The 23,098-nt window shown below is 45.4% G+C and overlaps 1 protein-coding gene across 1 annotated transcript in view; it reads left to right on the top strand.

The window, feature by feature from the left end:
* MARCHF11 (membrane associated ring-CH-type finger 11) overlaps positions 1 to 23,098 on the top strand; it is a 292,091-nt gene that overhangs the window by 101,026 nt on the left and 167,967 nt on the right. The window contains exon 3 of the mRNA XM_085604170.1: positions 4,798 to 4,990. Coding sequence (XP_085460296.1) covers positions 4,798 to 4,990 — 193 coding nt within the window. The remainder of the gene's footprint in view (positions 1 to 4,797; positions 4,991 to 23,098) is intronic.

The raw sequence follows: 23,098 nt of genomic DNA on the forward strand, positions 1-23,098 counted from the left end.
GAGGAAGGGGTGTAAAATAACACACCAGAGAACAGTGCTTCCCAAACCTTTTAGAACCACAACCCAATTTTTAGAATTGCAGACTTGTGCAACCCACCTAAATTTAACATGAGACATGTGATTTTTTAAAATGTAACTAAAACATCCTGTGGTACCACACTGTCATTTACAGACCGCACATTTTCCATTGCGCTGACCACTAAATTTGCACAGACATACAGTTTTACAAATAAAACTATTCTGGACACAATTGATGATATGTGGAAATCTGGTTTCAGCGAATATTTATTAATTGTGCATCACCAAATAAAGTTTCTTGATTTGTTCAGAAACTATTAAAATCTCCCATCACACTTCATAATTACAACAAAATGTACTTAATGTTTGCTTTCCTAACTGCTGAATGTGCACAGTTTATTTACAGGTATTCGCATGTTGTTGTGTGTTACAAAACAATTACATCCTACAGCCTTTCCTTCCACACTACCTTCACCCCAGCAAGATAGTCACATAATTTTCCTTACTTTTCTTTCTCTGACTGCAAAGTGAGAGGAGTGTATCAACACCAACCCCATGTTAAAAAATAATTAGCAGTATTTTTCAGAAGACATAGCCTGACATGTGACCTGCAAATGTGACGAAATAAATACAGAATTTAAAGGCATCATTATTAATTGCTTGGAATTTCTTGACCCACCAAAAAATGGCTGGGAAATATATATATATATTGTTTAATGTATGTATTATGTGTGTGTATATCTCTATCTCTCTCTCTCTGTAAAATATATATATATATATGATTCCACACCAGTAAGCAATACAGATGAACCGCCAAAACAGGAGGGAGAGCACACACGGGAATTTGTTAAGGTGCTATTTAATGTGCAGAACTTCCCCCCGCACTGCTTTTTGTCGTTCTTGTATTTGCTTTTTTCTGTAGCTTATATTTTTTTTCTCTTCAAGAAGATTCAGGTATTCAGCAACACTCAGTGATTCAGTGCTGTGCCTGCCACCTATGGGGAACCACTAATGTACTCATAAACAAAACAAAGGGGAGACAGCACTCCAAAAAGCATTATCCTTGTTTGCTTTCTGCTTATTGTGGATCTCATGATATTCTTGTTTTTTAAATAAACAAGAATACCGCGTTTTTTGAGTGCCACGGCCCCTTTGTTTTTTATGTATACAGGATACCATCTGGTAGGACAATTGTGAGTTCCATTGGATCCCTCTTGGAAATCAGTCAAGATATTTGGATTTGTTTCCACAAAAGTGCACATTGGGCAAATCTGGTTAATATCTTATAGGTCTTATTGATAGCTAAAGCTCACAAAATCCAGCCTAAATAGGTTTTATTCTGCTAGTTTTGCAAGTTCTTATTTAAAACTATCTTAGCTATGAATTATGCTTTTTACCATGATAGGAAGTTTTTTAGTCTCTTGCTAATCTGATATTTGTTTCTAGCCCTATGTGTGCGAACTAGAATGACATAACCTGCCCCTATGTACTTGCTAGGTTATCGGGTCTTAAATATTATCTACATCTATATGTTCTTTGGAGTTTCGACATCACTAGAACTGTGCTGCATGGATTTCTATGACTTCTGTTTACTTTCCACTTTAACTAGGAACTTTGATTTCTATTTGTTTTACTGTAAATGTTTTTATCTTTTTAATATGTGTTTTCTGGGCTGGTTCCCGAAATAAAAAAAATGTGACTGACAATTGTAGTAATGATACCTGTCTGTTTGGCTTTACCAGATAGAATCAGTACATCACTTTAGGATTACTGGAATAGTGCTTAATTATACCTGCTCACAAATGGATAATAGATTAAGTAACTTAAAGCAGGCACACAATTCTAAATCACCAGATGGCCATTGGGACAGTAACAAAGGTGCCACACCAACATATGCAGCAGATACTTTAAGATTGATTAATAAGTATTTATCAATCATAAGGCAGCACGGAACACATGCATTGAACACACTTGAGCACTCACCAATTTAAAATCATTGTTATAATTGTAATTGGATCCTTAGCACCATTAGATTATAATAGTTCTTATCGTTTGATGAGTAGTGCCATAGTATTTGGTTCAGGCACTTTTAATGTTACATAAGTCACTTTTGGTCACTGGAATAACATCGACTGTTTCAGAGTAATGTATGCATGAGGCACTTTATGACCATTAATTTAACATTAATTTAACACTTACCGCAATATCCATCATGCGGCAGAGCATGGTCTGCTGCATTACTCGAACATGAGCACCAAAGTATTTAGTTCAGGCACTTTTAATGTTGCATGAGTCATTTTTGGTCACTGGAATAACATTGACTGTTCCGGAGTAATGTATGCACAAGGCACTTTTTGGCCATGATCGAAAGATTTAAATCTAGAGGCTACCCAGACAAAATTCTCAATAAAGCAGTAAACAGAAGTGCCACAGTGGATAGGTAATAAGTATGCTATGGGAGTAGGGGGCAAACAGAGAGACTGTCTGCAGCACATGAAAAGAAAGAGAACAATAGCAAAGTGAGGGTCATCCCAACATACAATGACGAGTCAATGAAGGTGGCAAACATACAAACTAGGAACTGGGCAATCTTAAGAAATTTACACTCAATTGAGAACCATGTAGCGGATAAACTCAGAATTACATATCGTAGAAGCAAAAACATCAAAGATATGTTAGTTAGAAGCCATCTACAAACACAGACACAACAGACCTGGCTGGGAGGCGGACCAAAGGGTTTCTTCCTGTGTACTCGTTGTAAAGCCTGCAAACATAGTTCCCTCAGAACTGCATATTCTGTCCCTTTCCGTGATAAACCCTTTGAAATCAGAAAACACATAACATGCAAAATAGACAATGTTGTGTAATGCATCAAGTGTCCTTCCCCAAAAAAGTACATTGGAATTTCTATGTTCCAAGTAAAAAAGCATATTCTGTAACATAGAAGGGCTATCACTAATATTGATCCAAAATACTCAGTGGCATTACATTTTCAAGAGAAACACAGGGGGAACTGGACCCTAATGATGTTTTTTGGTTTAGATAAGGCCAGGAAACACCAACGGGAGGTAGACCTGTGCCTGAACTACAGAGAATAGAGTCATACTACATGATCAGCTTAGAAGCAGTTGAACCAGGAGGTCTTAACAGTAGCAAAGAATTGATAGTATGTCTTGAGGTGTAATATATAATATCAACTCGGACCCTCCGCTGTACAAGTTGCTCAGTCTTTGTGGTTTTTTTTAAGGCTTTTTTAAGTGTTATTTGTCATTTTCACATTTATAGTCTTAATATTTTACTTGGTTTATTGTAACTTCTCCAGATGTTTATTATTTGCACTTCTACCGTATTCACATATGTTGTCTCAATGGAACCAAAGATATAGACTGATTTGAGTAGAATCATGCTTACACATTTTTGAAGGTTGATGCTTTTCCTTTCCCAAGAAATGATTGTGCTCACTAGGGCTTTAATCAGTCAATCTATTTTCCCTTATGGGATTGAGGCTATTGTGCACTATAGAGATGAAATTAAGATGACATCAGATGATTCTCATTGGAATACACTGTACCAACATATGAGGGAGAACCCACTAACTAGTTCTGTTTTTTACAGTCACAAGACAGGATGAAACCTAATGATTTTCTTAATCTTTTTTGAAATATTTCTCCTTACTATTGGTTGAATGATTGCACAAAGGAAATGGGGATATACAAAAAAGATTAAATGAAAAAAATGAGACAAAACAAATTAATTTGATTTTGTATATTTAGTATTTCTTTCATGTCTTTTAAAAATTGTGAGCACACGTGAACTTTTCATTTAAAAACTGTCTGTAAAGGAACCATGCCCCTCCATGAGCAAGGCTCAAGCTCCGAGCTGAAATGTGTTAAAAGGGTTTGTTATGCCAAATAAAACGGAATATTTATCACCCATTATTCCAATTGTGGCCATCAGCGTTGTCTTTCACGAGGAGAGTAAATGTCAGCGATATGTAGCGGGTTTCTGTTTACCCCACGCTTTGGCCACCACATTGGGGAAGGCGACTGAGTCAAACAGAACATGTAATTATATATTATTATTTTTTAACAAATATTTATTATATTGTTATAAAATTGGATAATAAACATATTTTAATATTAAAATTAACTTATACTTTTAAACTTTTATTAAAATTAAAAAAATGTTAATGAATTCTATTCGGAACTTTAAATACATTCTGGGCAGATCATTTAATCTCCCTGTGTCTAAAAAGAATTTGACCATGTGTATTGTAATCTGGAGCTCCTATAAAGCACTCTAATGCCTTTGGTCCTAGTTCCTGCTATATGAAAACTGCAAAGAAAAACTTCTACTGTAGGTGGGAATTTTAAAATTAATTTTTAAGAAATATTATTTAATGTTTTCATTATTGAATGCACATTTAACTTAATGTGCTGAAACATTTTATTTGTTTTAATTCCAGGTTTAAGCTAAATATATACAATTATTTTACATTAATACTTTATATTAACTATTTTTTATTGTTTTTTAAAGAACAATACACTTTAATATTTTTCCCTATGCTAGTCAAATTCAAAAAAGTGAATAGCAAAAACGTGTGCAGGTTCTTCTAGGTCCAGTAGTAGATTTACACATCAATACATTTACATGCGTAAATTTACCTTTGTTAATAGGGCCCTACATTTGTACATCACACATGGAAGCTTATATTGATAATGCATTTTTACAAAGATGTTGTTTAATACATCTGGTGCATTTATGTCTTTTGTATTTCAGTGGCAAAGCATTACAGTAACACTGGTTGAAAAAGTGCAAATCATTGCTGTAATTCTAGGATCTTTGTTCCTAGTCTCAAGTGTATCTTGGCTCCTGTGGTCATTTTTCAGCCCCAACGCATTATGGCAAAGGAAGGACATCCTCTTTCAGATCTGCTATGGAATGTATGGTTTTATGGACCTAGTATGCATAGGTAAGCTCGCAACTGCAACTGTTTTACATATCCAGTTATGACAAAAGTGTTTCATGTACATTTTGGTATTACAAGATAAACGTAGCAATGTACATCATGAAATCTTTGATTTGCACAATTAAATTTCACATAATTGCATTTTAGGCTAATTGAGATTAAGTGATTGCTCAGATTCACATGATTTTCAATTAAGTGCCAAGTCTGAGTTACACACCTACATCCCCAGATTTTAAAGTTGTTAGCTTATCCACAAGCCTGCTTTCTTTAATTTTGAATTCCTTTTCACATTCATAAATTGTTATAAAATGTTATTCATTTTAGGACAATTATTCTCAATGGTGCTAAAAAGTCTGAAATTAAATGTTGCTGAAATATTTGTCATATATTAACACTGCCACAAATAAGCAGTCTTTATCTCTTGTTGAGTTCTTTGTTTTTTTTGCAGCACTGTGGTAATTCATATAACAGATTTATAAAGATTGCAGCTCTATAAACAATCCTTGGTATTACAGTCAAAAGTATATCCTGATGAATATGGTTTGTAGTCTGGAAAATCGGTTAAGTGAGAATGCCCTGATCACTTCTTGGTCATTACACTGAGTGCTTCTCATCCTTGCAGTCGCCCCTCTCCATTCCTCTTCTCCCTACTGTATGCAATCAGGTTTTCTCACAGCACATTTAATGGGTGGTTGTCTATCATTCATTACCCTGGATATGGATATGCTTAAAATAAAAATCTACACTGAAATTAAATTTAGATGCAACAAGTTGCCTGTGTCCCTTTGTTGATCACCCAATATAGATAATGGCTGTGACAAGTGCAAAGAGGAGTTATAGGGATTACAAGAAAGTGGTCCGAGCATTACATTGTTCATCATTCCCCAGGGGGTTTTCTAGCTGCCCAACATACTTTCCCCTCAGTTATTTCTTGTATGCCACTAAAATTTGCCAGGCTAAATCATATTAAATTGGCTTTCTGATGGATACATCTGCCAGTGGATTCCTCACCTTGTGAATATCTCCTGCGCCAGCATTCCACTGAACTTTTTTCCCCAGCTCTCTACGCCGACGTGGACGACGTCATAATGCATCGGCTCCGCTCACGACTCCGTATGACGTCACCTGAGCCATAAGAGAGCCACGTCAGCGTGATGACGTCAGTTCCCTTTTTTCCGCGCCGTCGACGCGCAACGGTTTTTCCAGTACTCTCCTGCTACTTTGTAGTTGTTCGGTGTTACTGTTAGAGAAAATCTATTATGTCTTCGACGACGAAGTCGGGTTTTAAGCCCTGTAGGGAATGTGGGGGCCACATGTCTATGACAGACCCCCATGATGATTGTTTGTGGTGCCTTTCATCTGACCACGACGTCGAAGATTGTTCAAGCTGCAGGAGGATGAATCCGAAGGCGTTGAAGGAAAGGGAGGTGAAGCTTTTTATGGCCAAAGCCAAAAAGGAGAAGAGAGGTAGAAAGAAGGAGAGGTCGAGACCGGAGTCGTCGACTTCATGTTCATCGAAGTCGAAAAAGCATCATAAGAAAAGGAAGCATTCCTCTCGGCGCCTGTCTTCGAAGAACAAGGCGTTGAGATCGACTTCGCCTCGACGCCGAAGTAAAGATTTGTCTCCTTCTCCTTCTAAGTCTCCAGAAGGATCTCCTTCGCCGAAGCGGACTCCAGCGTGGTCACCGGCGCAGTCCCCGGCGCAGTCCCCAGCGCAGTCCCCGGCGCCATCACCGGCGCCGTCTCCGCTTCCAGTGGAGTCGTCTGTTTCTGATGATGAGCAGGAACAAAGGAAGGAGCCTTCTCCAGGGCCTGAGGATCCTAAGGCTCCGGTAGAGGACACTGCGGCGCCGTTGCCAGGTACTCCGCAGATGGATCCAGGATCGGTTCCTTATCCGCAGTTTCTCTTTTCTCTTCAAATCACTGCCATCCTCTGTTTGCTAAAACTGATTTTCTGCTAGATGGCTCAGTTCAAGTCACTGGATGACTAAACTCTTTAGTTTTCTCCTACTCTAATTCTTTTTTTAGATAACCTTCTTCAGGCATAGTTCTGATTTATTGAAAAAGTTTATTGTAGTTTTTTTCACTCTACAATGTACCTGGTTGATTTTTCATGTTTTTGGGGTTAATATTAGATTTTTCCACAATAGAACACTGTTGGAAACCGGGCAACCGGGTTAGCGGTCACCAGGTTCCCAGCACAATGGTAGCTTAGCTCGAGCGGTTGGGGGTCAGGCACCGTGTTAAGCGTACGTCACACCCTCACAATAACCATGCGTTCATCCGTTCCAAAAACGACACTACACCGTAAAAATTATGGAAGAAAAGAAGAAAATATATATGTCTTTATCTTATTTTCTCTTAGTTGCAGGCTTCACATCATAAATACAATACAATAGGATTTTCCTTTAAAAGAGCAGGTCAAATAAACAATACTACTTCGAGGTTTCAACAAATAGGTTCAGGTCATAGTTAAGCAAGGAATAAATAGAGGTGCAATAAATACAGATAGCAAATAAATACAGTCAGACAATAAATACAGTGCAGGAATAAATTAGTGAAAGACAATAAGTAAAGCACCTTCAATAATTAAGGTAAAGCAATCAATGACAATTACAGATCAGATCACTTTCATGAGGTAACTTGGTCTTACTTTGCCCATACACAGCTTGTGGACATTTGGGTGGCATGGGGGTGTCCCACCTAGATTGGTCAAGGCTGGGGCTTAAGCTGAGGCAGAACGATGGTAATCTAAAGATCTGGCCCTCCAAACTACACAGGCCCTCACAGAGGTCACTGCACCAGTCTCAGTTCACCCCTGGCACTCCCAGGCTGGTCCTAACACCCCTCTAGCCCCTAGAATGGTCTTTTAGGGCTCCCCGGGGCATAAGACGCCCCCTCTACCACTTACTGTCCCTTCCACGACTATCGGCTCCGCTCGGCGCCGTGTCGACGCCGTGAGGCAGCTCCGGATCGATGTCGCTGGGCGGCCTCGGTTCGATGTCGCCACTATCGGCTCCGCTTGGTGCCGTGTCGACGCTGTGAGGCGGCTCCGGATCGATGTCGCTGGGCGGCCTCGGCTCGATGTCGCCTTCCGGCGTCGCAGGGACACGGTCTCCCCGCTTCCGGGTGTCTCCGGAGTGCGATCTCCACTCCCGACCTCCTGCGCGCTTCACCTCAGTTTCCGGCGACTCCGGAGGGCGGACTTCACTCCCCCGTCGACGCCTCACCTCGACCTCCGGTGCCTCTCCACGACCTCCGTCTGCGCCCTCACCCCGACCTCAGGTGACTTCCTACTCGACCTCCGGTGCCTCTCCACGACCTCCGTCGGCGCCCTCACCTCGACCTCAGGTGACTTCCTACTCGACCTCTGGTGCCTCTCCACGACCTCCGCCGGCGCCCTCTCTCGACCTCTGTCGGCTCCGGGTACGACGTCTGCTTTCTATCAGCGCCGCTTCTCTACCTCAGGCCCCAGGTCTCCAGGCTTCTCGACGTCAGGACTCCAGGAGGACACCGCTGAACAGGTCAGGAGCTTGCTGTTTTTCCTCTTTAAGGCCTGTTCCAAATGTTCAGATCCTTAAGATGGTTCTTCTGGTCTTGGTCCCACACAGGGCTTTAGGCTGGGCTTGGTCAGTAGGGACTAGCATCAAGGGTGGGTTTCTGGACCCCACTCCAAGCACTGGTTTCCACCCCTGCTGCCTTACTCCGACCTCCTTCTATCTCTGTGTCCTCTCTCCTCTCCAGTCAGATGCCAACTGCCTCTCTAAGATGGCCTCCCAACATTCTAAAACTGCCTCCCACTATCACAGGATTCTAGAATGTTCCAGAAGGTTCTAGAAACCTCCAGTGAGTTCTGGTTATGTCACAGGTGACAATGGGTGGCCACCATTTTGTGTCTCAGGCCCTCAGACAGAAGTTCCAGGGGTAGGGAAAATGGCTCCCTGACCCTGCATCAACACTAACAAGTCTGGTGGTTCCCAAAAAGGAAAAATTATAACAGGGTTTGAGGCAGAAGTGGGACAAAATAAATAATGATGAGGAGGGACCACCCAAAGGGCTGACAGGTCTAACAAACACAGTCAACATTTCTACCTTTAAAAGAAGATACAGTTTACTATCCTCTCTTCTCCACCAAAAAGCTCCGAACACAATTAGGGAAAGGAAAATTTGATGGGGTAGTATATGCCTTAGCAGTCTAAGGGAAGTCAGTCGGCCATTGTTCCGGGGATAGGGAGCGCCCACCTATATGGCGGCTGTCCCGCCACACAAATTACAATGCGGCTGCCACCATGGTGGCCGCAAAAGGCAGTTTTAACATTGCGGCGGGTGCTGCTGGCTGCAGCACCTTCCCCAATGTTAAAAATGCAAGTTTTGTTTCCCCTGCACTACGTGGCAGGCACCATGCTGTGCCTGCCACCTGGTGCAGGAAAATGTAGGCATCATAGGTGCCCCCCAAGTACAAAACAAAATTGCCCCTGCACAAGGGGGGCCTGCAACGGACCCCCAAAGTCAATCCCCAACAGCCTTTGAATGGCGGAGGAACTGCCACTGAAAAGCTGGCTTGAGGCAGCATCCTAATGTGGCAGACGGTGCCTGCTAGGTGCCGCCACCATTCTAGGTATGCTGGCCGGGTCCGACAGGCAATCGTAATGATTGCCTGTGTCAGACCCGTGGCGGGCAGGCTTTCCATCCACCAGCACACCGCCTGCCATCCTAATCTGGTGGGCATAGAATGGCTGCACAATGGCGGTGAACTTGCCACCGGCAGGCTACCAGTGGCGTGTTCACCCCCATCATAATAACCCCTTATTTCATTTAAACTGGTTTGTACATGCAGCATTTGAAGTTTGTGGTGGTATTGGCCACATCAGGTGAACAGCTTAGCTTTAACAATACTTTATTTAGTAGTAGAAACTGTTGCTCCATCTAATGTATTTTTCATTGTTGTCACTGAATAAAATGTAGCCAATAACCTTTAGATAAATTCAATTCCCAACAATGGAAATCTGTTTGATACTGTCAGTGCCAGCAACAAATTCAAATACATTTGACGCAAAACTATTTAAATGCTAAGGCCCTGGATCTTTCTTAAAATCCTAACACCACCAAAGGACTTGATAACAGCAGTTTAACACCCTTCCATCTAATGTCCACCCTTGGTAATCGTGAAAAGAGTGAGAAACTTGTGAACAAGTCAACCATCACAGACCAATGAAACATTAGCTTATTTGAGTTCTGAAACGCACCAATGTCCAGTCTTAAGACCAAGAGAAAGGCACATAAACTGACATTTTCTTTAATTCTAAACAAATTTAGTTTAAACCTGAGGATTCACTTGGGCATCACTGTAAAATATGCATCACTCAGATACAATCTTACCATCCAATCCTTATGAAGCAACATATATCTTGGCAGATGGATTTCTTCGATGTTTAGGAACCGTAAGTTTATAACATGTTTTTCACCATTTTCCTCCCCAAAAACATAGGGGGTCATTACGATGTCCGCCCGCCATCGTGGTGGTGCTTGGCGGCGGTCCCGTACTTAGAATCCCAATGCGACCACCATCGTGGTGGTCACATCTTGCATCTTTACCATTGCGGTGGGCGCTGCTGGCGCAGCACACGCTGCAATGTAAAAATGCATGTAGTGCGTTTCCCTGCACCATGTGGCAGGCACTCCCCTAGTGCACCACCACCTCCCCCCAACACAGGGGGGGGCCCCCGAAACCAATCCCCACCAGCCTTTCAATGGCGGTGTACCTGCCACAGAAAGGCTGGTGCAACCAGCATTGTAAATTGGCAGACGGTGCCTGATAGGCACCGCCACCATTTTACAGATGCTGACCTCTCCGCCAGGCAATCGCACATGTGCTTAATTTCCAAGTGGGTGGTCAATGAAAGTGAGAAACATTGGTTACATATGGATTGTGTGGTAGCCTAAAGGTCGCTGTGTGATCTGACTTGGCTCTCGCGGCACCCCCGTCCCCCGAGCGCATTCCTGTCGACCCATACAGTCCTTGATATTTGGGTAGAAAGGCAATCGGTAAAGGCCTCACATCCTTTCCCTCCCCGAATACCCTGGCTTCCCATAATCTGGACTTGACACCAGCCTTCGCTCCTGGCTCTTTCCCAAACTGGGATATGGCTGAATGTAAACCCTACAGGATCTTTTCCAAGGGTCGGTCATCAAGCCTTTCGAACAATGTAAACTTTCAGTATACCCGTTTAATCCTGACACCAATACTTCCAACTTCGCCACTGGGCCCTATACCCCCTAAGGTAGTGTTTGCTACTCACTCTTTCAACCTGATCAAAACCCTTGTGAGTGGCTTTTAGGGATGCAAGGGACTCATCTCCAAGACTTATAGCATACTACAACAGTCCTGCCTTCTCGCACGACACCCCTACCAAACTGAGAACAGGATAGTTCCTTGAGCATCTCCCAGAAGCAATAGGAGATCCTTTACCATGAGATTCCTAAAACCCACAGGAGCATCTCCCAACAAGAATCGGCATATAAATTAATGCTACAATGGTACTATACTGCTGAGCGCTTGAGAGCATACTCCCTGCCACTTCCGGTACCTGTTGAAGGTGTGGCACGCAGGTTGGAGACTTCCAACACATCTGGTGGTCATGTCCCTTCATTCCTATATTCTGGAAAGAAATCCTGGGACATATCAAGAATACACTGAGTTTCCCCATACTTGCGATTATTATTGCACAGTCATCCTGGGGGTTAGGCTGGTCACACTCGAGGCAGCAAAGCACGCGACTGGTACTTTATCCACCACATGATTGACCATGACATGACAAACCAGGTCTGCCGCCTCAGCAGCAGCCTGGTTTGCTCGGCTATGGAACATTATGGCTATGGAACAGATGTTGCACAAATTGGCATTTACTGAAAATAAATTTGCTCACTTCTGGCAGCCCTTGATAGACTATATGTCACGCACGGAAGACCCATGATTTTGCGCACCCCAGGCTCCGGGCCCTCTCCCTATTCATCCAAAGGCCTGTAGGCTAACAGGGCAATTCATTAGCCATTGCTGGATAGTTATAGGGTTTGGGACTTACCTACACCCTCTCTCAACTGGCACTCCCTCCTAGCTGACTCCCGCCCCCTCAGATTGCTATCTCCCTGAACACTTCTCAACAATGTATAGCTAGAGGACTCCTCCCCCCCTTTCTTCATCTAGTTCTGGGCGTCCTTTTTTCCATTTTTTTTGAGTGGGCCGATTGGCCCCTTGGCTGAGCATAGTCTGATAGGTTCTGCTTGACCCTCTAGTTGCGCTCCCCTAAGTCTTTGAGCACTGTCCTCCCCAAGGGTGGTAGAGTTTTCCAGTGGACTGACCAGCATAACTCCAGCCTGATTGAAGTGGACATTGGCCCCCTCTTTTAGTTCCTGAACTGCCTACTGCCTGGTGTCCTATGGCCCCTACTTGGGTTGACTCTTAGTGTAGCTAGTCTCCCTAGCTACTTATTGCATGATAAGCTGCATCTACGTCCCGAGTGGAGACCGATGCTATTATACTGCACTTGTGTCTACAGCTTGTGTATGTACTGACACCAACTTTACAGCTTTGTTCTTGTATTATAATGTTTTTTGAAAACCTAATAAATAGATTCTGAGTAAAAAACTAAATTGGTTTATTTGTTTGTGAATTAAATTATTTATTTAATAAATTAGTGTATTTGTTTGAAGAATGCTTGTTTCTGCATTTTTGGGTATTGTTTTGCGGTTCCAATCATCGAAATTGCTTAGACTGGGGTCCCCGAATTGAAATAATGAGTCAGTGGGGTGTTGTGTTCAAATAATTATTCCAAGGGCCACACTTACCATTGGCCCGCAATGTTATGCAAGAAGGAGCAGTTGGCAACGTGGAAGGTTCAAACGTTTATTAGCCACCACAGAACTCTATATAGAGGAGCCTCGTCGATCCTCACCCATCAGGTGCGCCGAGGAAGACTGCTGGCTCCTTGACAGTAACACACTTTTATACATTATCAGTACAGCATACAAAACCTTATATGTGGAAAAGTACCAGTTAGTCCTGGCGCCCCTAATGAGCTCATGCCTATTTCTAGTTTCGGCTACACATACAAAGGGTTACTATCTTTACAGAGAAGGTCGAAAGGGTGACTCCCTTCACGTCCCAGGTCTAGAGGAATTTGCCTGATACTCCCTTTTAGCAGATGTGACCTTGCTTCTCAGCAACTCAGCCTGTCTCCTAATTAAATGCAAGGAAAAGGGAAAGCAGAGGGTGTGCGGAAAAGACCACGTGACTCCCAAGTGAGAGAGAGAGCCGCAATTCAAGATGGAGGCGGTTCGGTTTCTCGGCCCTTTTTGTCGTACTAAACATAATCGGGGATTTCGAACCGTTTAATACACCATAACGAGGCAAACTATCATTAGATATACTGCGCTAATCATATCGTAATATCTTGAATACCTCAGAACGGCCCTTTTAGCGCAGCATAGCTAATAACGGGGTCAGTCTTCGAAAATACCCTCATCAATCTGCATTAAGTCGTGCGTCTCCTTCTGAGCCCGCTGAGTATCTATTCTGGTTTGGACGGGCTCGGGCCTAGGAATGGATCGGCGAACTTGAGCGGCACAGTATGCACAGCAAGCAGGCCCGCACTGTAGACAAAGACAGCAGGTGAAAATGAACCCCACTATTCCTAAAAGAATCATAAATAACTTCCATCCCCAGGTGGTCACCAAATCCCAAAACCACCCGGACAAAGACCAAGTACCAGTCTCGGTGTGAATTTCTGAAGCTAGCCGGTGCAGTTTCTGAATGGCTAAATGGACAGAAGGGGCGGAGTCAGGTATATATACGCAACAGGAGCTGCCGATGACTCTACAAGCTCCTCCGCGATCAGCCAGGATAACATTCAAAACAAGACGATTTTGGAGGGTCACGAGCCTGGTCACCTGGAGCTCCACAGTGATATTAGTTAATATTCCTGCAGTAGGACTAACCACCCCTTCTACCACCCTAGATAGCCTCCTAACTTCTTTACTATTGAGGATGGGTCCCCATATGGGCAACGCCCCTTTTATGATGTCAACGAAGTGTTGGGCTGGAGTATCAGTCTGGTCAGTGGCATCATTACTTGCAGCTTCGGCCTTTAGGCTCCGCCGATTTAAGGAATGAGACTTATGATAATCAGAAGGAGCTATGTAGACCGGTGGGTAAAGAAAAGATAAGTAACATCGACCTGCCCATCCTCTGGGTAGCCAGGTGTATGCATTTTCACCGCACACGAAATAAACATTGGGAGGGGTGAGTGTTGGGGGGCTACTGAAAGTCTGTAGTCTATAAGTGTAATTACATCTACTATATCCTACGGATAAATGTCCAGTACCCTGCACGCAGAAGGAGGAAGACGTATTCAATACCGGGACCAGAATGATCTTCTCATCTGAGACATTTCGCTCCTGGAAATACTTGAAATACTCAGTAAAATTAAAAGTCATGAAATCCAACACTTCATCCCTCAACCAGGTATCATTCTCATGATCAATGTATACGTTCATACAGGCGGTAGGATCAAGGGTACCATCCGTCCCCTCAGCATTAGGAGTAAAACCTTGGTGTGTCTCTATATAGGCTAAAATCAAGGCATAATCCTTCTCTGAAAATTGACGTTCATCTATAGCGTAGTGTTCATATAGCATGGATAACATTTTGAACCAGGCTTCACAACTACCTAAATAAGACAAGGGCATTGATATGAACAAATCTTGCTTATGCATCACTGACGGGAGAAGACCACAGACCCAACAATCAGTAACATTTGTGGAACTATGAGTTTGGTGTAGCATCTCAATGAAGGCATTATGTACATATGTCTGTCGGTGTCTCTCCTTATGGGGGGCAAAAGTCTGGAAATGATGTTCCTTAGGAGCAGGGGTAGACACTATCAAGGTGTGCACAGGATGGCGGAACTCTAGGTATATAAACAAACCTAAGCATAGTACAAATGATACAATCAATATAGAAATGAAAACAATTTTAACACGCAAGCTCCATGAGGAGAACATTGGCAAATGCGGGGGAATGGTACGGGGTACTATGGGCCGCCCTTCTTCAGGGACAAAACGAGCAAAAGGGTACATTTTCTCACTAAAAGTCCAATATAATCTCGGGAAAAGGGCTACGAGCAGTCCGACCTGCCGGAGGGTGCTTCTTTCCTGTGTCCGTATAGAGCCTCACAGGCAGACTCCTATTGTTCAGAAAAACAAAAAAAAGAAAGAATAAAAACTTCTCGCGTTGGGGTCGCACTTGACGCAACCCTTGTTGAAAGAAAACTCCACCTGGGCCCCCACCAGCCGACCAATGTCTCTACCTTCGTTCTGAACAGAGCTTTACTGAAAGTTCCATGCTCTCAACGAGTTCAGTCCAGTGTTCTACCAATCCTCAGGTCTTTGCCGAGGCCTCCAACTTCACTCGCCAAGGCTAGACCTGGGATTCCCTATTTCCGGGGCCGCAGGTGATATCGATCCCGACCAGGGGTTTCAGGATTCACAAACAAAACAGGCACAGTGGGATCAGACGAGGAGCTGGGCTCCCGACCAGACGCCTCGCTTTGAGCAATTGAGTGGCCGCAAAAAGGGTCTTTCAGGCTCACAGCACTCTCCCCTCGCCCGTCAACCTCTCTGCGGGTGTCCAGGGAAAGTCGTCCTCTAGTGCTGGGTTCGCCCTGAGTTGGCAGGCCTTCCTCCTGGTCAAGCTGCTCCCTTGGCAATGGGAGAGGAACTCGCTTAAGATGGGAGATATGGATCCAGCGCTGCTTACCCTCGACTTTCACCGCCGTTCGCGTTGCCAGGAGCACCTGGTACGGTCGGGACCAGCGCGGATCCAAACTCGATTTTCGTTGGTAGTTTCGAACCAAGACCCACTGTCCAGGTTCCACGCTGTGTCCAGGTCCCTCCGGCAGGGGCTGCAGTACGGCAGATATCTGTTGATGAATGGAATGGAGATCTTTAGTCAAAGCATACAAATAATCAGTCAACATAGGATGATCGATGTCCCTGAAGGATTTGGGCCGGGGTACTCCCCACACGTTGGCAGGTCTGCCAAAAATGACTTCATAAGGGGAGATACCGCTCCGGGAATGGGGAGTAGTTCTTACGGACAACAGGGCCAGGGGCAGGAGATCAGGCCATTTTAATCCTGTCGTGTCCTGAAGTTTAGCCAGTTTCAATTTCAGAATCTCATTATATTTCTCAACCAGACCCGCTGACTGAGGATGTCGGGCTGCGTGAAACTTCTGCTGAATGGACAGACCCTTGCATACATACTTAACTAAGTCAGCATTAAAATGTGTCCCGTTGTCACTCCAAATCACCCGTGGCAACCCATATCGAGGGAAAAACTCCTTTACCAGAGCTTTCGCGGTTGCCAGGGCAGTATTTTCCTTTGTGGGGTACGCCTCCACCCATTTACTAAAAGTACAGATCACCACCAGCACGTATTTCAGATTGTTAACTCGCTCTAGCTGTATGTAATCCATTTGAAGTACTTCAAAAGGCAGGGTGGGCGGCGCAAAATTACCCCCCAAGACGGGAATGCTAACCCCAGGATTATGCTGGAGACAAATCATGCAATGCTGAACCAGGTTCCTAGCTGTCTTATGGATATTAACATTATACCAGACAGGATCCAATGTGGCACAGATGCCCTGAACCCCTACATGTGAAGGTCCGTGCGCCATAGTTACTACTGCATTTACAAATGCGTTTGGCAGTAACCATCTACACTTCTCTGACAAGTCAGTCCAACATCCATTCTCATCAAGCCTCCCCACCTGTTCTTGCCAGTATGTCAGTTCTTCCGGGGTCACCTCCTTTTGTAGCTCTTTCACACTGTCTATGGTGTTGTTAAAAACCCCTGCCTCTATCATTCTTGTCACTACAAACATGGAAGTGGTGTCAGACTGGGCTGTTTCTTTGGCGATTCTATCCGCAAAGGAATTTCCCCTCCCTACATCATCAACTATAACCTTGTGTGCACTGCATTTCACTATGGCCAGGGTTTTAGGCAATGTTAATGCAGCCAGCAATCGGTCAACTAATGGTCCATTCTTTATCTTTTCGCCATGAGATGTCAAGAATCCTCTTTCCGCCCATAACCTCCCGAAGCTATGTGCTACACCGAACGCATACTGGCTATCGGTGTAGACATTTAGCCTCAAACCTTTCCCCAACTCACAGGCCCTGAATAATGCAACCAATTCGGCCGCCTGGGCCGACCGGTATGGTATCTTGGCTGCCTCGACTACCGTTTGCAGGGTAGTGATCGCATAAGCCGTAGCTGTCGTACCATCCGGTAATCTAAAACAAGACCCATCAACATACAATTCTCCTTGGGCATCAGATAGTGGGGTGTCAGTTAGATCTATCCGGCCCTTGGTTTCTTCTTCAGTTCGAAAAATACAATCATGTATGTCTTGTCCACCATCCCCCGAAGGGAGGGGCAACAACGTGGCAGGGTTCAAGTTAACACATCGTTTGATCGTTATATGAGGTGCAAACAGGGTCAATTCGTACCCTGTAAGACGCGCACTAGTTAAGTGCTGCGTCTGTGTCCTGTTTAATAATACGTCCACAGCATGAGGCACCATCACTGTCAGATCTGTATTCAGGACTAGCCCTTCCGATTGTCTGATCGCTACAGCCACTGCCGCTGCAGCCCTCAGACAACTGGGAAGTGCTCTGGCGACATTGTCCAAAACCGCCGAGAAATATGCACAAGGCCTTTGCTTACCACCAAAGTCTTGTGTCAACACTGAAAGAGAACAACCGTCCACCTCATGCACGTAGAGCACAAAAGGTTTCCGGTAGTCAGGGGTGCCAAGCACAGGAGCAGAGCAAAGAGCAGTTTTCAGAGCAGAAAAGGCAGTCTGGCATTCATCAGTCCAAGGTAAAGGCTCATGCACATCCTTCGTAGTTAGATACAAGAAAGGTTTAGTCAAGAGAGAATAGTTAGCAATCCATTGGCGACAGTAGGAGGTTATACCAAGCAAAGCGCGGACATCACGTTGCGTGCGAGGAACAGGCATGTTAGTTATGGTTGCGATGCGCTCAGAAGTCAACCGTCTTCCCTCCTTCGACAGGAGATGACCGAGATAGGTCACCTCCGGTCGACAATATTGAAATTTAGAGAGCGACACCTTGTTACCATGAGTGGCCAAATGCCGTAGCAAAGTAACCGTGGCATCGCGGCAACCATGTTCTGTATCAGAGGCCACAAGAAGGTCGTCAACATATTGCAATAGAACATTTCCTTGTGGCAATTGTAAAGAATCCAATACTCTTTTTAGGGCTTGGCTGTAGATACTAGGGCTTTCGGTATACCCCTGGGGGGCGCGACAGAATCTAAAGCTGCGGCCCCCCAATGAGAAACCGAACAAATGTCTGCTATCCGGATGTATGGGAATACTAAAGAAGGCATTCTTCAAATCAATCACCGAGAAAAATGTTGCAGTGGGAGGAATCATGGTCAAAATGGAATTAATGTCTGGTACCACCGGATAATGGGGTACCACAATCTTGTTAATCTCTCGCAAATCAATCACAAATCGGTAGGTATCAGCATAATCAGGGGATTGGGGCACGGGGGCTCGTTTAAGAATCGGAAGAATGGGACTGTTACAGACATTGGAAGCCGTTTCCTCCACCACCCCGGTTCTAATCAAGTCAGAAATAATGGCCAGTAAAGCGCGTTCCCCTGCGGGGGCTATTTTGTACTGTGGGATCCTCGGCAATTTGGCATTCTGTTTCAGGGTGATGGACACCGGGGGAATTTGTAGGAATCCTACGTCAGTGTCCCCCAGGGCCCAAAGATCCCTCGGGAGTTGTGCAAGCTCAGGAGGTAGTGAGTCCGTTTTCGAAAAACATTGAACGGAGGGGATAGAGGTATCCCGAATGGTCAGATAAACTCCATCGGGGGAGCAATAGATGCCGGCATGCAATCTTTTTAATATATCCATACCCAGGAGATTTTCCCCACACTGGGAGGTGAGGAGGAAAGGTGATTCTATCGTAACCGGTCCCAGAGTAAGGGAAAGTGGCTTAGAAATGGGGCTCACCACCGGAGTTCCAGAGAACCCCACGGACACATTAGTCTGGCCAGACAGAGCGGCCCCCGGGACCAGGGCACGTGAAACAGAACTGTTCATAGCCCCTGTGTCAACCAAAAACTTACCTGATGCATCCAACAATCGTGCATGGACATAAGGTCCAGCTTGATCTATCTGGATTGACACATGCCCCTTACTCTGCCCTTGGCTGTCCTATGCTTGAGTATACCCGGTGTCTTCGTCCGTTACACGTCCATCATTGTAGTACTGTTTACCCTGGCTTTGGTCGAAATAATTCTGACTGTTCTCACCTCGGGCTGCCTGTTCTTGTCTCGTGTATCCACCTCGATGCCCACTCATCCTTCCCCGTCCACGGCCCCTTGAAGCAGTATTCTGCTCATACAACAACGGGCACTGTGCTCTCCAATGCCCCTCCTCTTTACAAAAAGCACATTGATTTATGCCCAGATCTGTTCGCCCAGCTGTTTGCGTCGGTCCCGCCCCTCTTGGAGCGAAATTCTGCAACCCTCGTCCCCTTCCTCTACCCCTCTCCACTTGCTGCAGTAACACTCGTGTTTTCAACTCTTTCGATTTTCTTTCTGTCTTATCCTTGCTCTCATTCTCCCGATGCTCATAATACTGAGCCATGCTCAGTATCGTGGAGGGCGTGGTGGTCGTCCAGGTACTCTCAGCTGCCTGTAACCGGGCCGATACCTCAGGTAGTAAATTGGTTACAAATCTATTAACAAATAAACGTACACCCCCCTCCGTTGCCAAGTCCTGTCCGCTGAAGTCAATGAACACTCCCTCAAACCTTGTGAAAAAGTCTGAGACACTCTCGTCCTTCTTTTGCTTACAGGCCGTCAGCTTGTCCCAATCCACTTTCCTGGGTGGGATCAATGAATGCATATAAGTTATTATTCTCTCAGGCAAAATCAGTATCTCAGGTCGGGGCTTGTTCCCTGGTTTACGATCTCTATCCCAGGTTCTCAGTTGATCCCATGTCCCACCAAATTCCGTAACATGGTCCTGGTCATGTACCTGGCGCCAAATGTCCACCGGTACCAATAAGGAAAAGAATAATTCAATATCTGCCAACGTCATTACTGCTGACGAGGCGGCCTCGGTCAGTTCCTTGTAATATGCGGTGGGGTTCTTTCTAGGATCTGGCAACTGGATTTTTAGGGATAGTACCTCACTCCGCTTCCAGGGGGTATAGACCCATTGTTCCTGGAACCGGGCGTCTACCCCCGGACAGGTAACGACGCCGTGGGCATCCACTACTGCGGCAACTTCTGGATGGAAGATAGGGTGCACTTCCCGCATAGGGAACTGGGAGAATCCGGAGGGAGTGGCAGACTGCAAACGAGTTCTATAGGAGACCAAAGTCTCTACCTTCCCATACACCTCCTCCGGTGTCAACTGAGATTTATGGACCTGATCAAGAATATCATATAATATAGCCGGAGCCTTCCCTTCCTGGTGTATCTGTTCCCACACAGAAATAAGGCGGTTGGCCATATGCTCCAGAGCATGCTGTTGCATCACCGGTTCATAGTCTCTCATAGTACTCCAAATATCGGCAAGCGTATAACTGGGATGTCGCATCCACTGGGATGCTTGTGTAGCAATAGTTTCCCTTTCTTCCGTTCCCAAGGCCGAACGAGTGAACAACTTCCTACCCTCAGTTAGACTGGCCGAACGTATCGGAGTAGTTACAGCTGTTACTGGCGTGGTACTGGCGGAGGAGGAGGGCAGAACAGAAGGGGAAGGCATTGACCCCGGCGACAGCTGAGGGGTCCCGGCTGCAGCTGTCGTCAATAAATTAGGCAGTATGGCCATAACTTCAGACACAGATGTCGGTAACCGGGAGAGGTTCGGCAGGGAGGGAGGGGTAGTAGTGGCCGGGGGAGCCGAAGCCGAGGCCCCCAGGGACATATTTGGAGCCGGGGCCGAGGCCCCTGATACCTCCGGATATATCCTCTGCGGTACGTAAGGGGGTGGTGGCCTGGTGTCCAATAAATCCTCTATCTCATCTTCTGCATTCGGGCGGGTCACATAGCTCTTATCCACCTTTAGTCGAAATTCGCGATTCATGCAATCCAATCCCTTTTCTACTCTGTCTCGGTCATAGGCCATAGCTTTCTGAGTAACATTCTGTCCTGCCTTGGCTCTGGCTACTTTCTCTTCCCTCATTCGCCGTTGTTTGGCCTCTTTCTGCCATGCAATTAGAGCGTCAAACATGGCCTGTCTACTTCGCCTAGAAAACTGCTGTTCCTGTAGGAACGCAATTTTCTTCTCATCAAATGAGCCCGTTTTGGGCCAGCGTAACTCCTCATTGCCCTTGGTATACTTATGCCACAGAGTGCAAAACAACAACGGAGAGATCCCATGTTTGACATACATAAAATGGCTAGGACTGCCCTCCGGCGGGGCAGGTTGGCTCTCAGCTAGTCTGGAGTCACTTGTTCGACAGCAGCAGCCAAAACAATTCAATTTACTAAAACAAGACATTTTTGTTAGTTTTCAGACATGTATACACAAACAACAATCAACACGAATCATACACAACATACAATCAGTATCAGAGAACCAAGCCCGTCGACTCTGGTTCACAGTCCAAACACCAGACTGCACGCGGGATTCCGGCCACCCTCCTGGCTCACCACTAAGACCAGCCCCAAACGAGGACTCGCCCCGTCAGGAGTATGCCCTGTGGCTACCCAGTCTAGGTCGCGGGTCCTTCCACGCACAATCTGTTTTATAATCCTTCGGCGCGCCGTTTTTACTCAAATCAAATACAACCTGTACGTACTTCGAGTCAAACCACGGTAATGCTAACCTCGATCAAGCAAGACACCACCCCCCGGTGCGTGCCTTCAAATCAATGCACCGCTGTCCAGCGCGAGCTTCAAACAAATGCAATCCGTGTTCAAAGTCAAAAATGCATCGTTCTCAACGAATGCTCTCAAATCAATCAAATAGCACACCGTCTTCAACGCGTGCCTTAACCAATAATGCACCGTTTACAACGCGTGCGTCAAAATCAAATCAATACTCACCGGGTGCACCCAGATACAAATGTTCGTTCTCCGCTGCCAACTCCTCCCGACCAACTCGATCCAGTTTCTGGGTTAAGCCCGTAGGACCCCGGTGAAGGGTAACTAGCAGCAGGGGACGTACCGAAAAGTCGTGCCGGGTGGGAGAAATCCTCAGGCTCCTCTCCCGCCAACCGATCAGGACGCCCCCAACCCCACCACCCGAATACGGGGGGGGAAGACCCTTTCACGGGGTCCCTTCGTGGTCGCCAACTGTTGTGTCCAAATAATTATTCCAAGGGCCACACTTACCATTGGCCCGCAATGTTATGCAAGAAGGAGCAGTTGGCAACGTGGAAGGTTCAAACGTTTATTAGCCACCACAGAACTCTATATAGAGGAGCCTCGTCGATCCTCACCCATCAGGTGCGCCGAGGAAGACTGCTGGCTCCTTGACAGTAACACACTTTTATACATTATCAGTACAGCATACAAAACCTTATATGTGGAAAAGTACCAGTTAGTCCTGGCGCCCCTAATGAGCTCATGCCTATTTCTAGTTTCGGCTACGCATACAAAGGGTTACTATCTTTACAGAGAAGGTCGAAAGGGTGACTCCCTTCATGTCCCAGGTCTAGAGGAATTTGCCTGATACTCCCTTTTAGCAGATGTGACCTTGCTTCTCAGCAACTCAGCCTGTCTCCTAATTAAATGCAAGGAAAAGGGAAAGCAGAGGGTGTGCGGAAAAGACCACGTGACTCCCAAGTGAGAGAGAGAGCCGCAATTCAAGATGGAGGCGGTTCGGTTTCTCGGCCCTTTTTGTCGTACTAAACATAATCGGGGATTTCGAACCGTTTAATACACCATAACGAGGCAAACTATCATTAGATATACTGCGCTAATCATATCGTAATATCTTGAATACCTCAGGGGGTCCCCAGATTCTAGTAATGATTAACTGGAGGTCCATAGCA

The sequence above is a fragment of the Triturus cristatus genome, chromosome 5_1, assembly GCF_964204655.1.
Source record: "Triturus cristatus chromosome 5_1, aTriCri1.1, whole genome shotgun sequence".
Classification (NCBI taxonomy): Eukaryota; Metazoa; Chordata; class Amphibia; order Caudata; family Salamandridae; genus Triturus; species Triturus cristatus.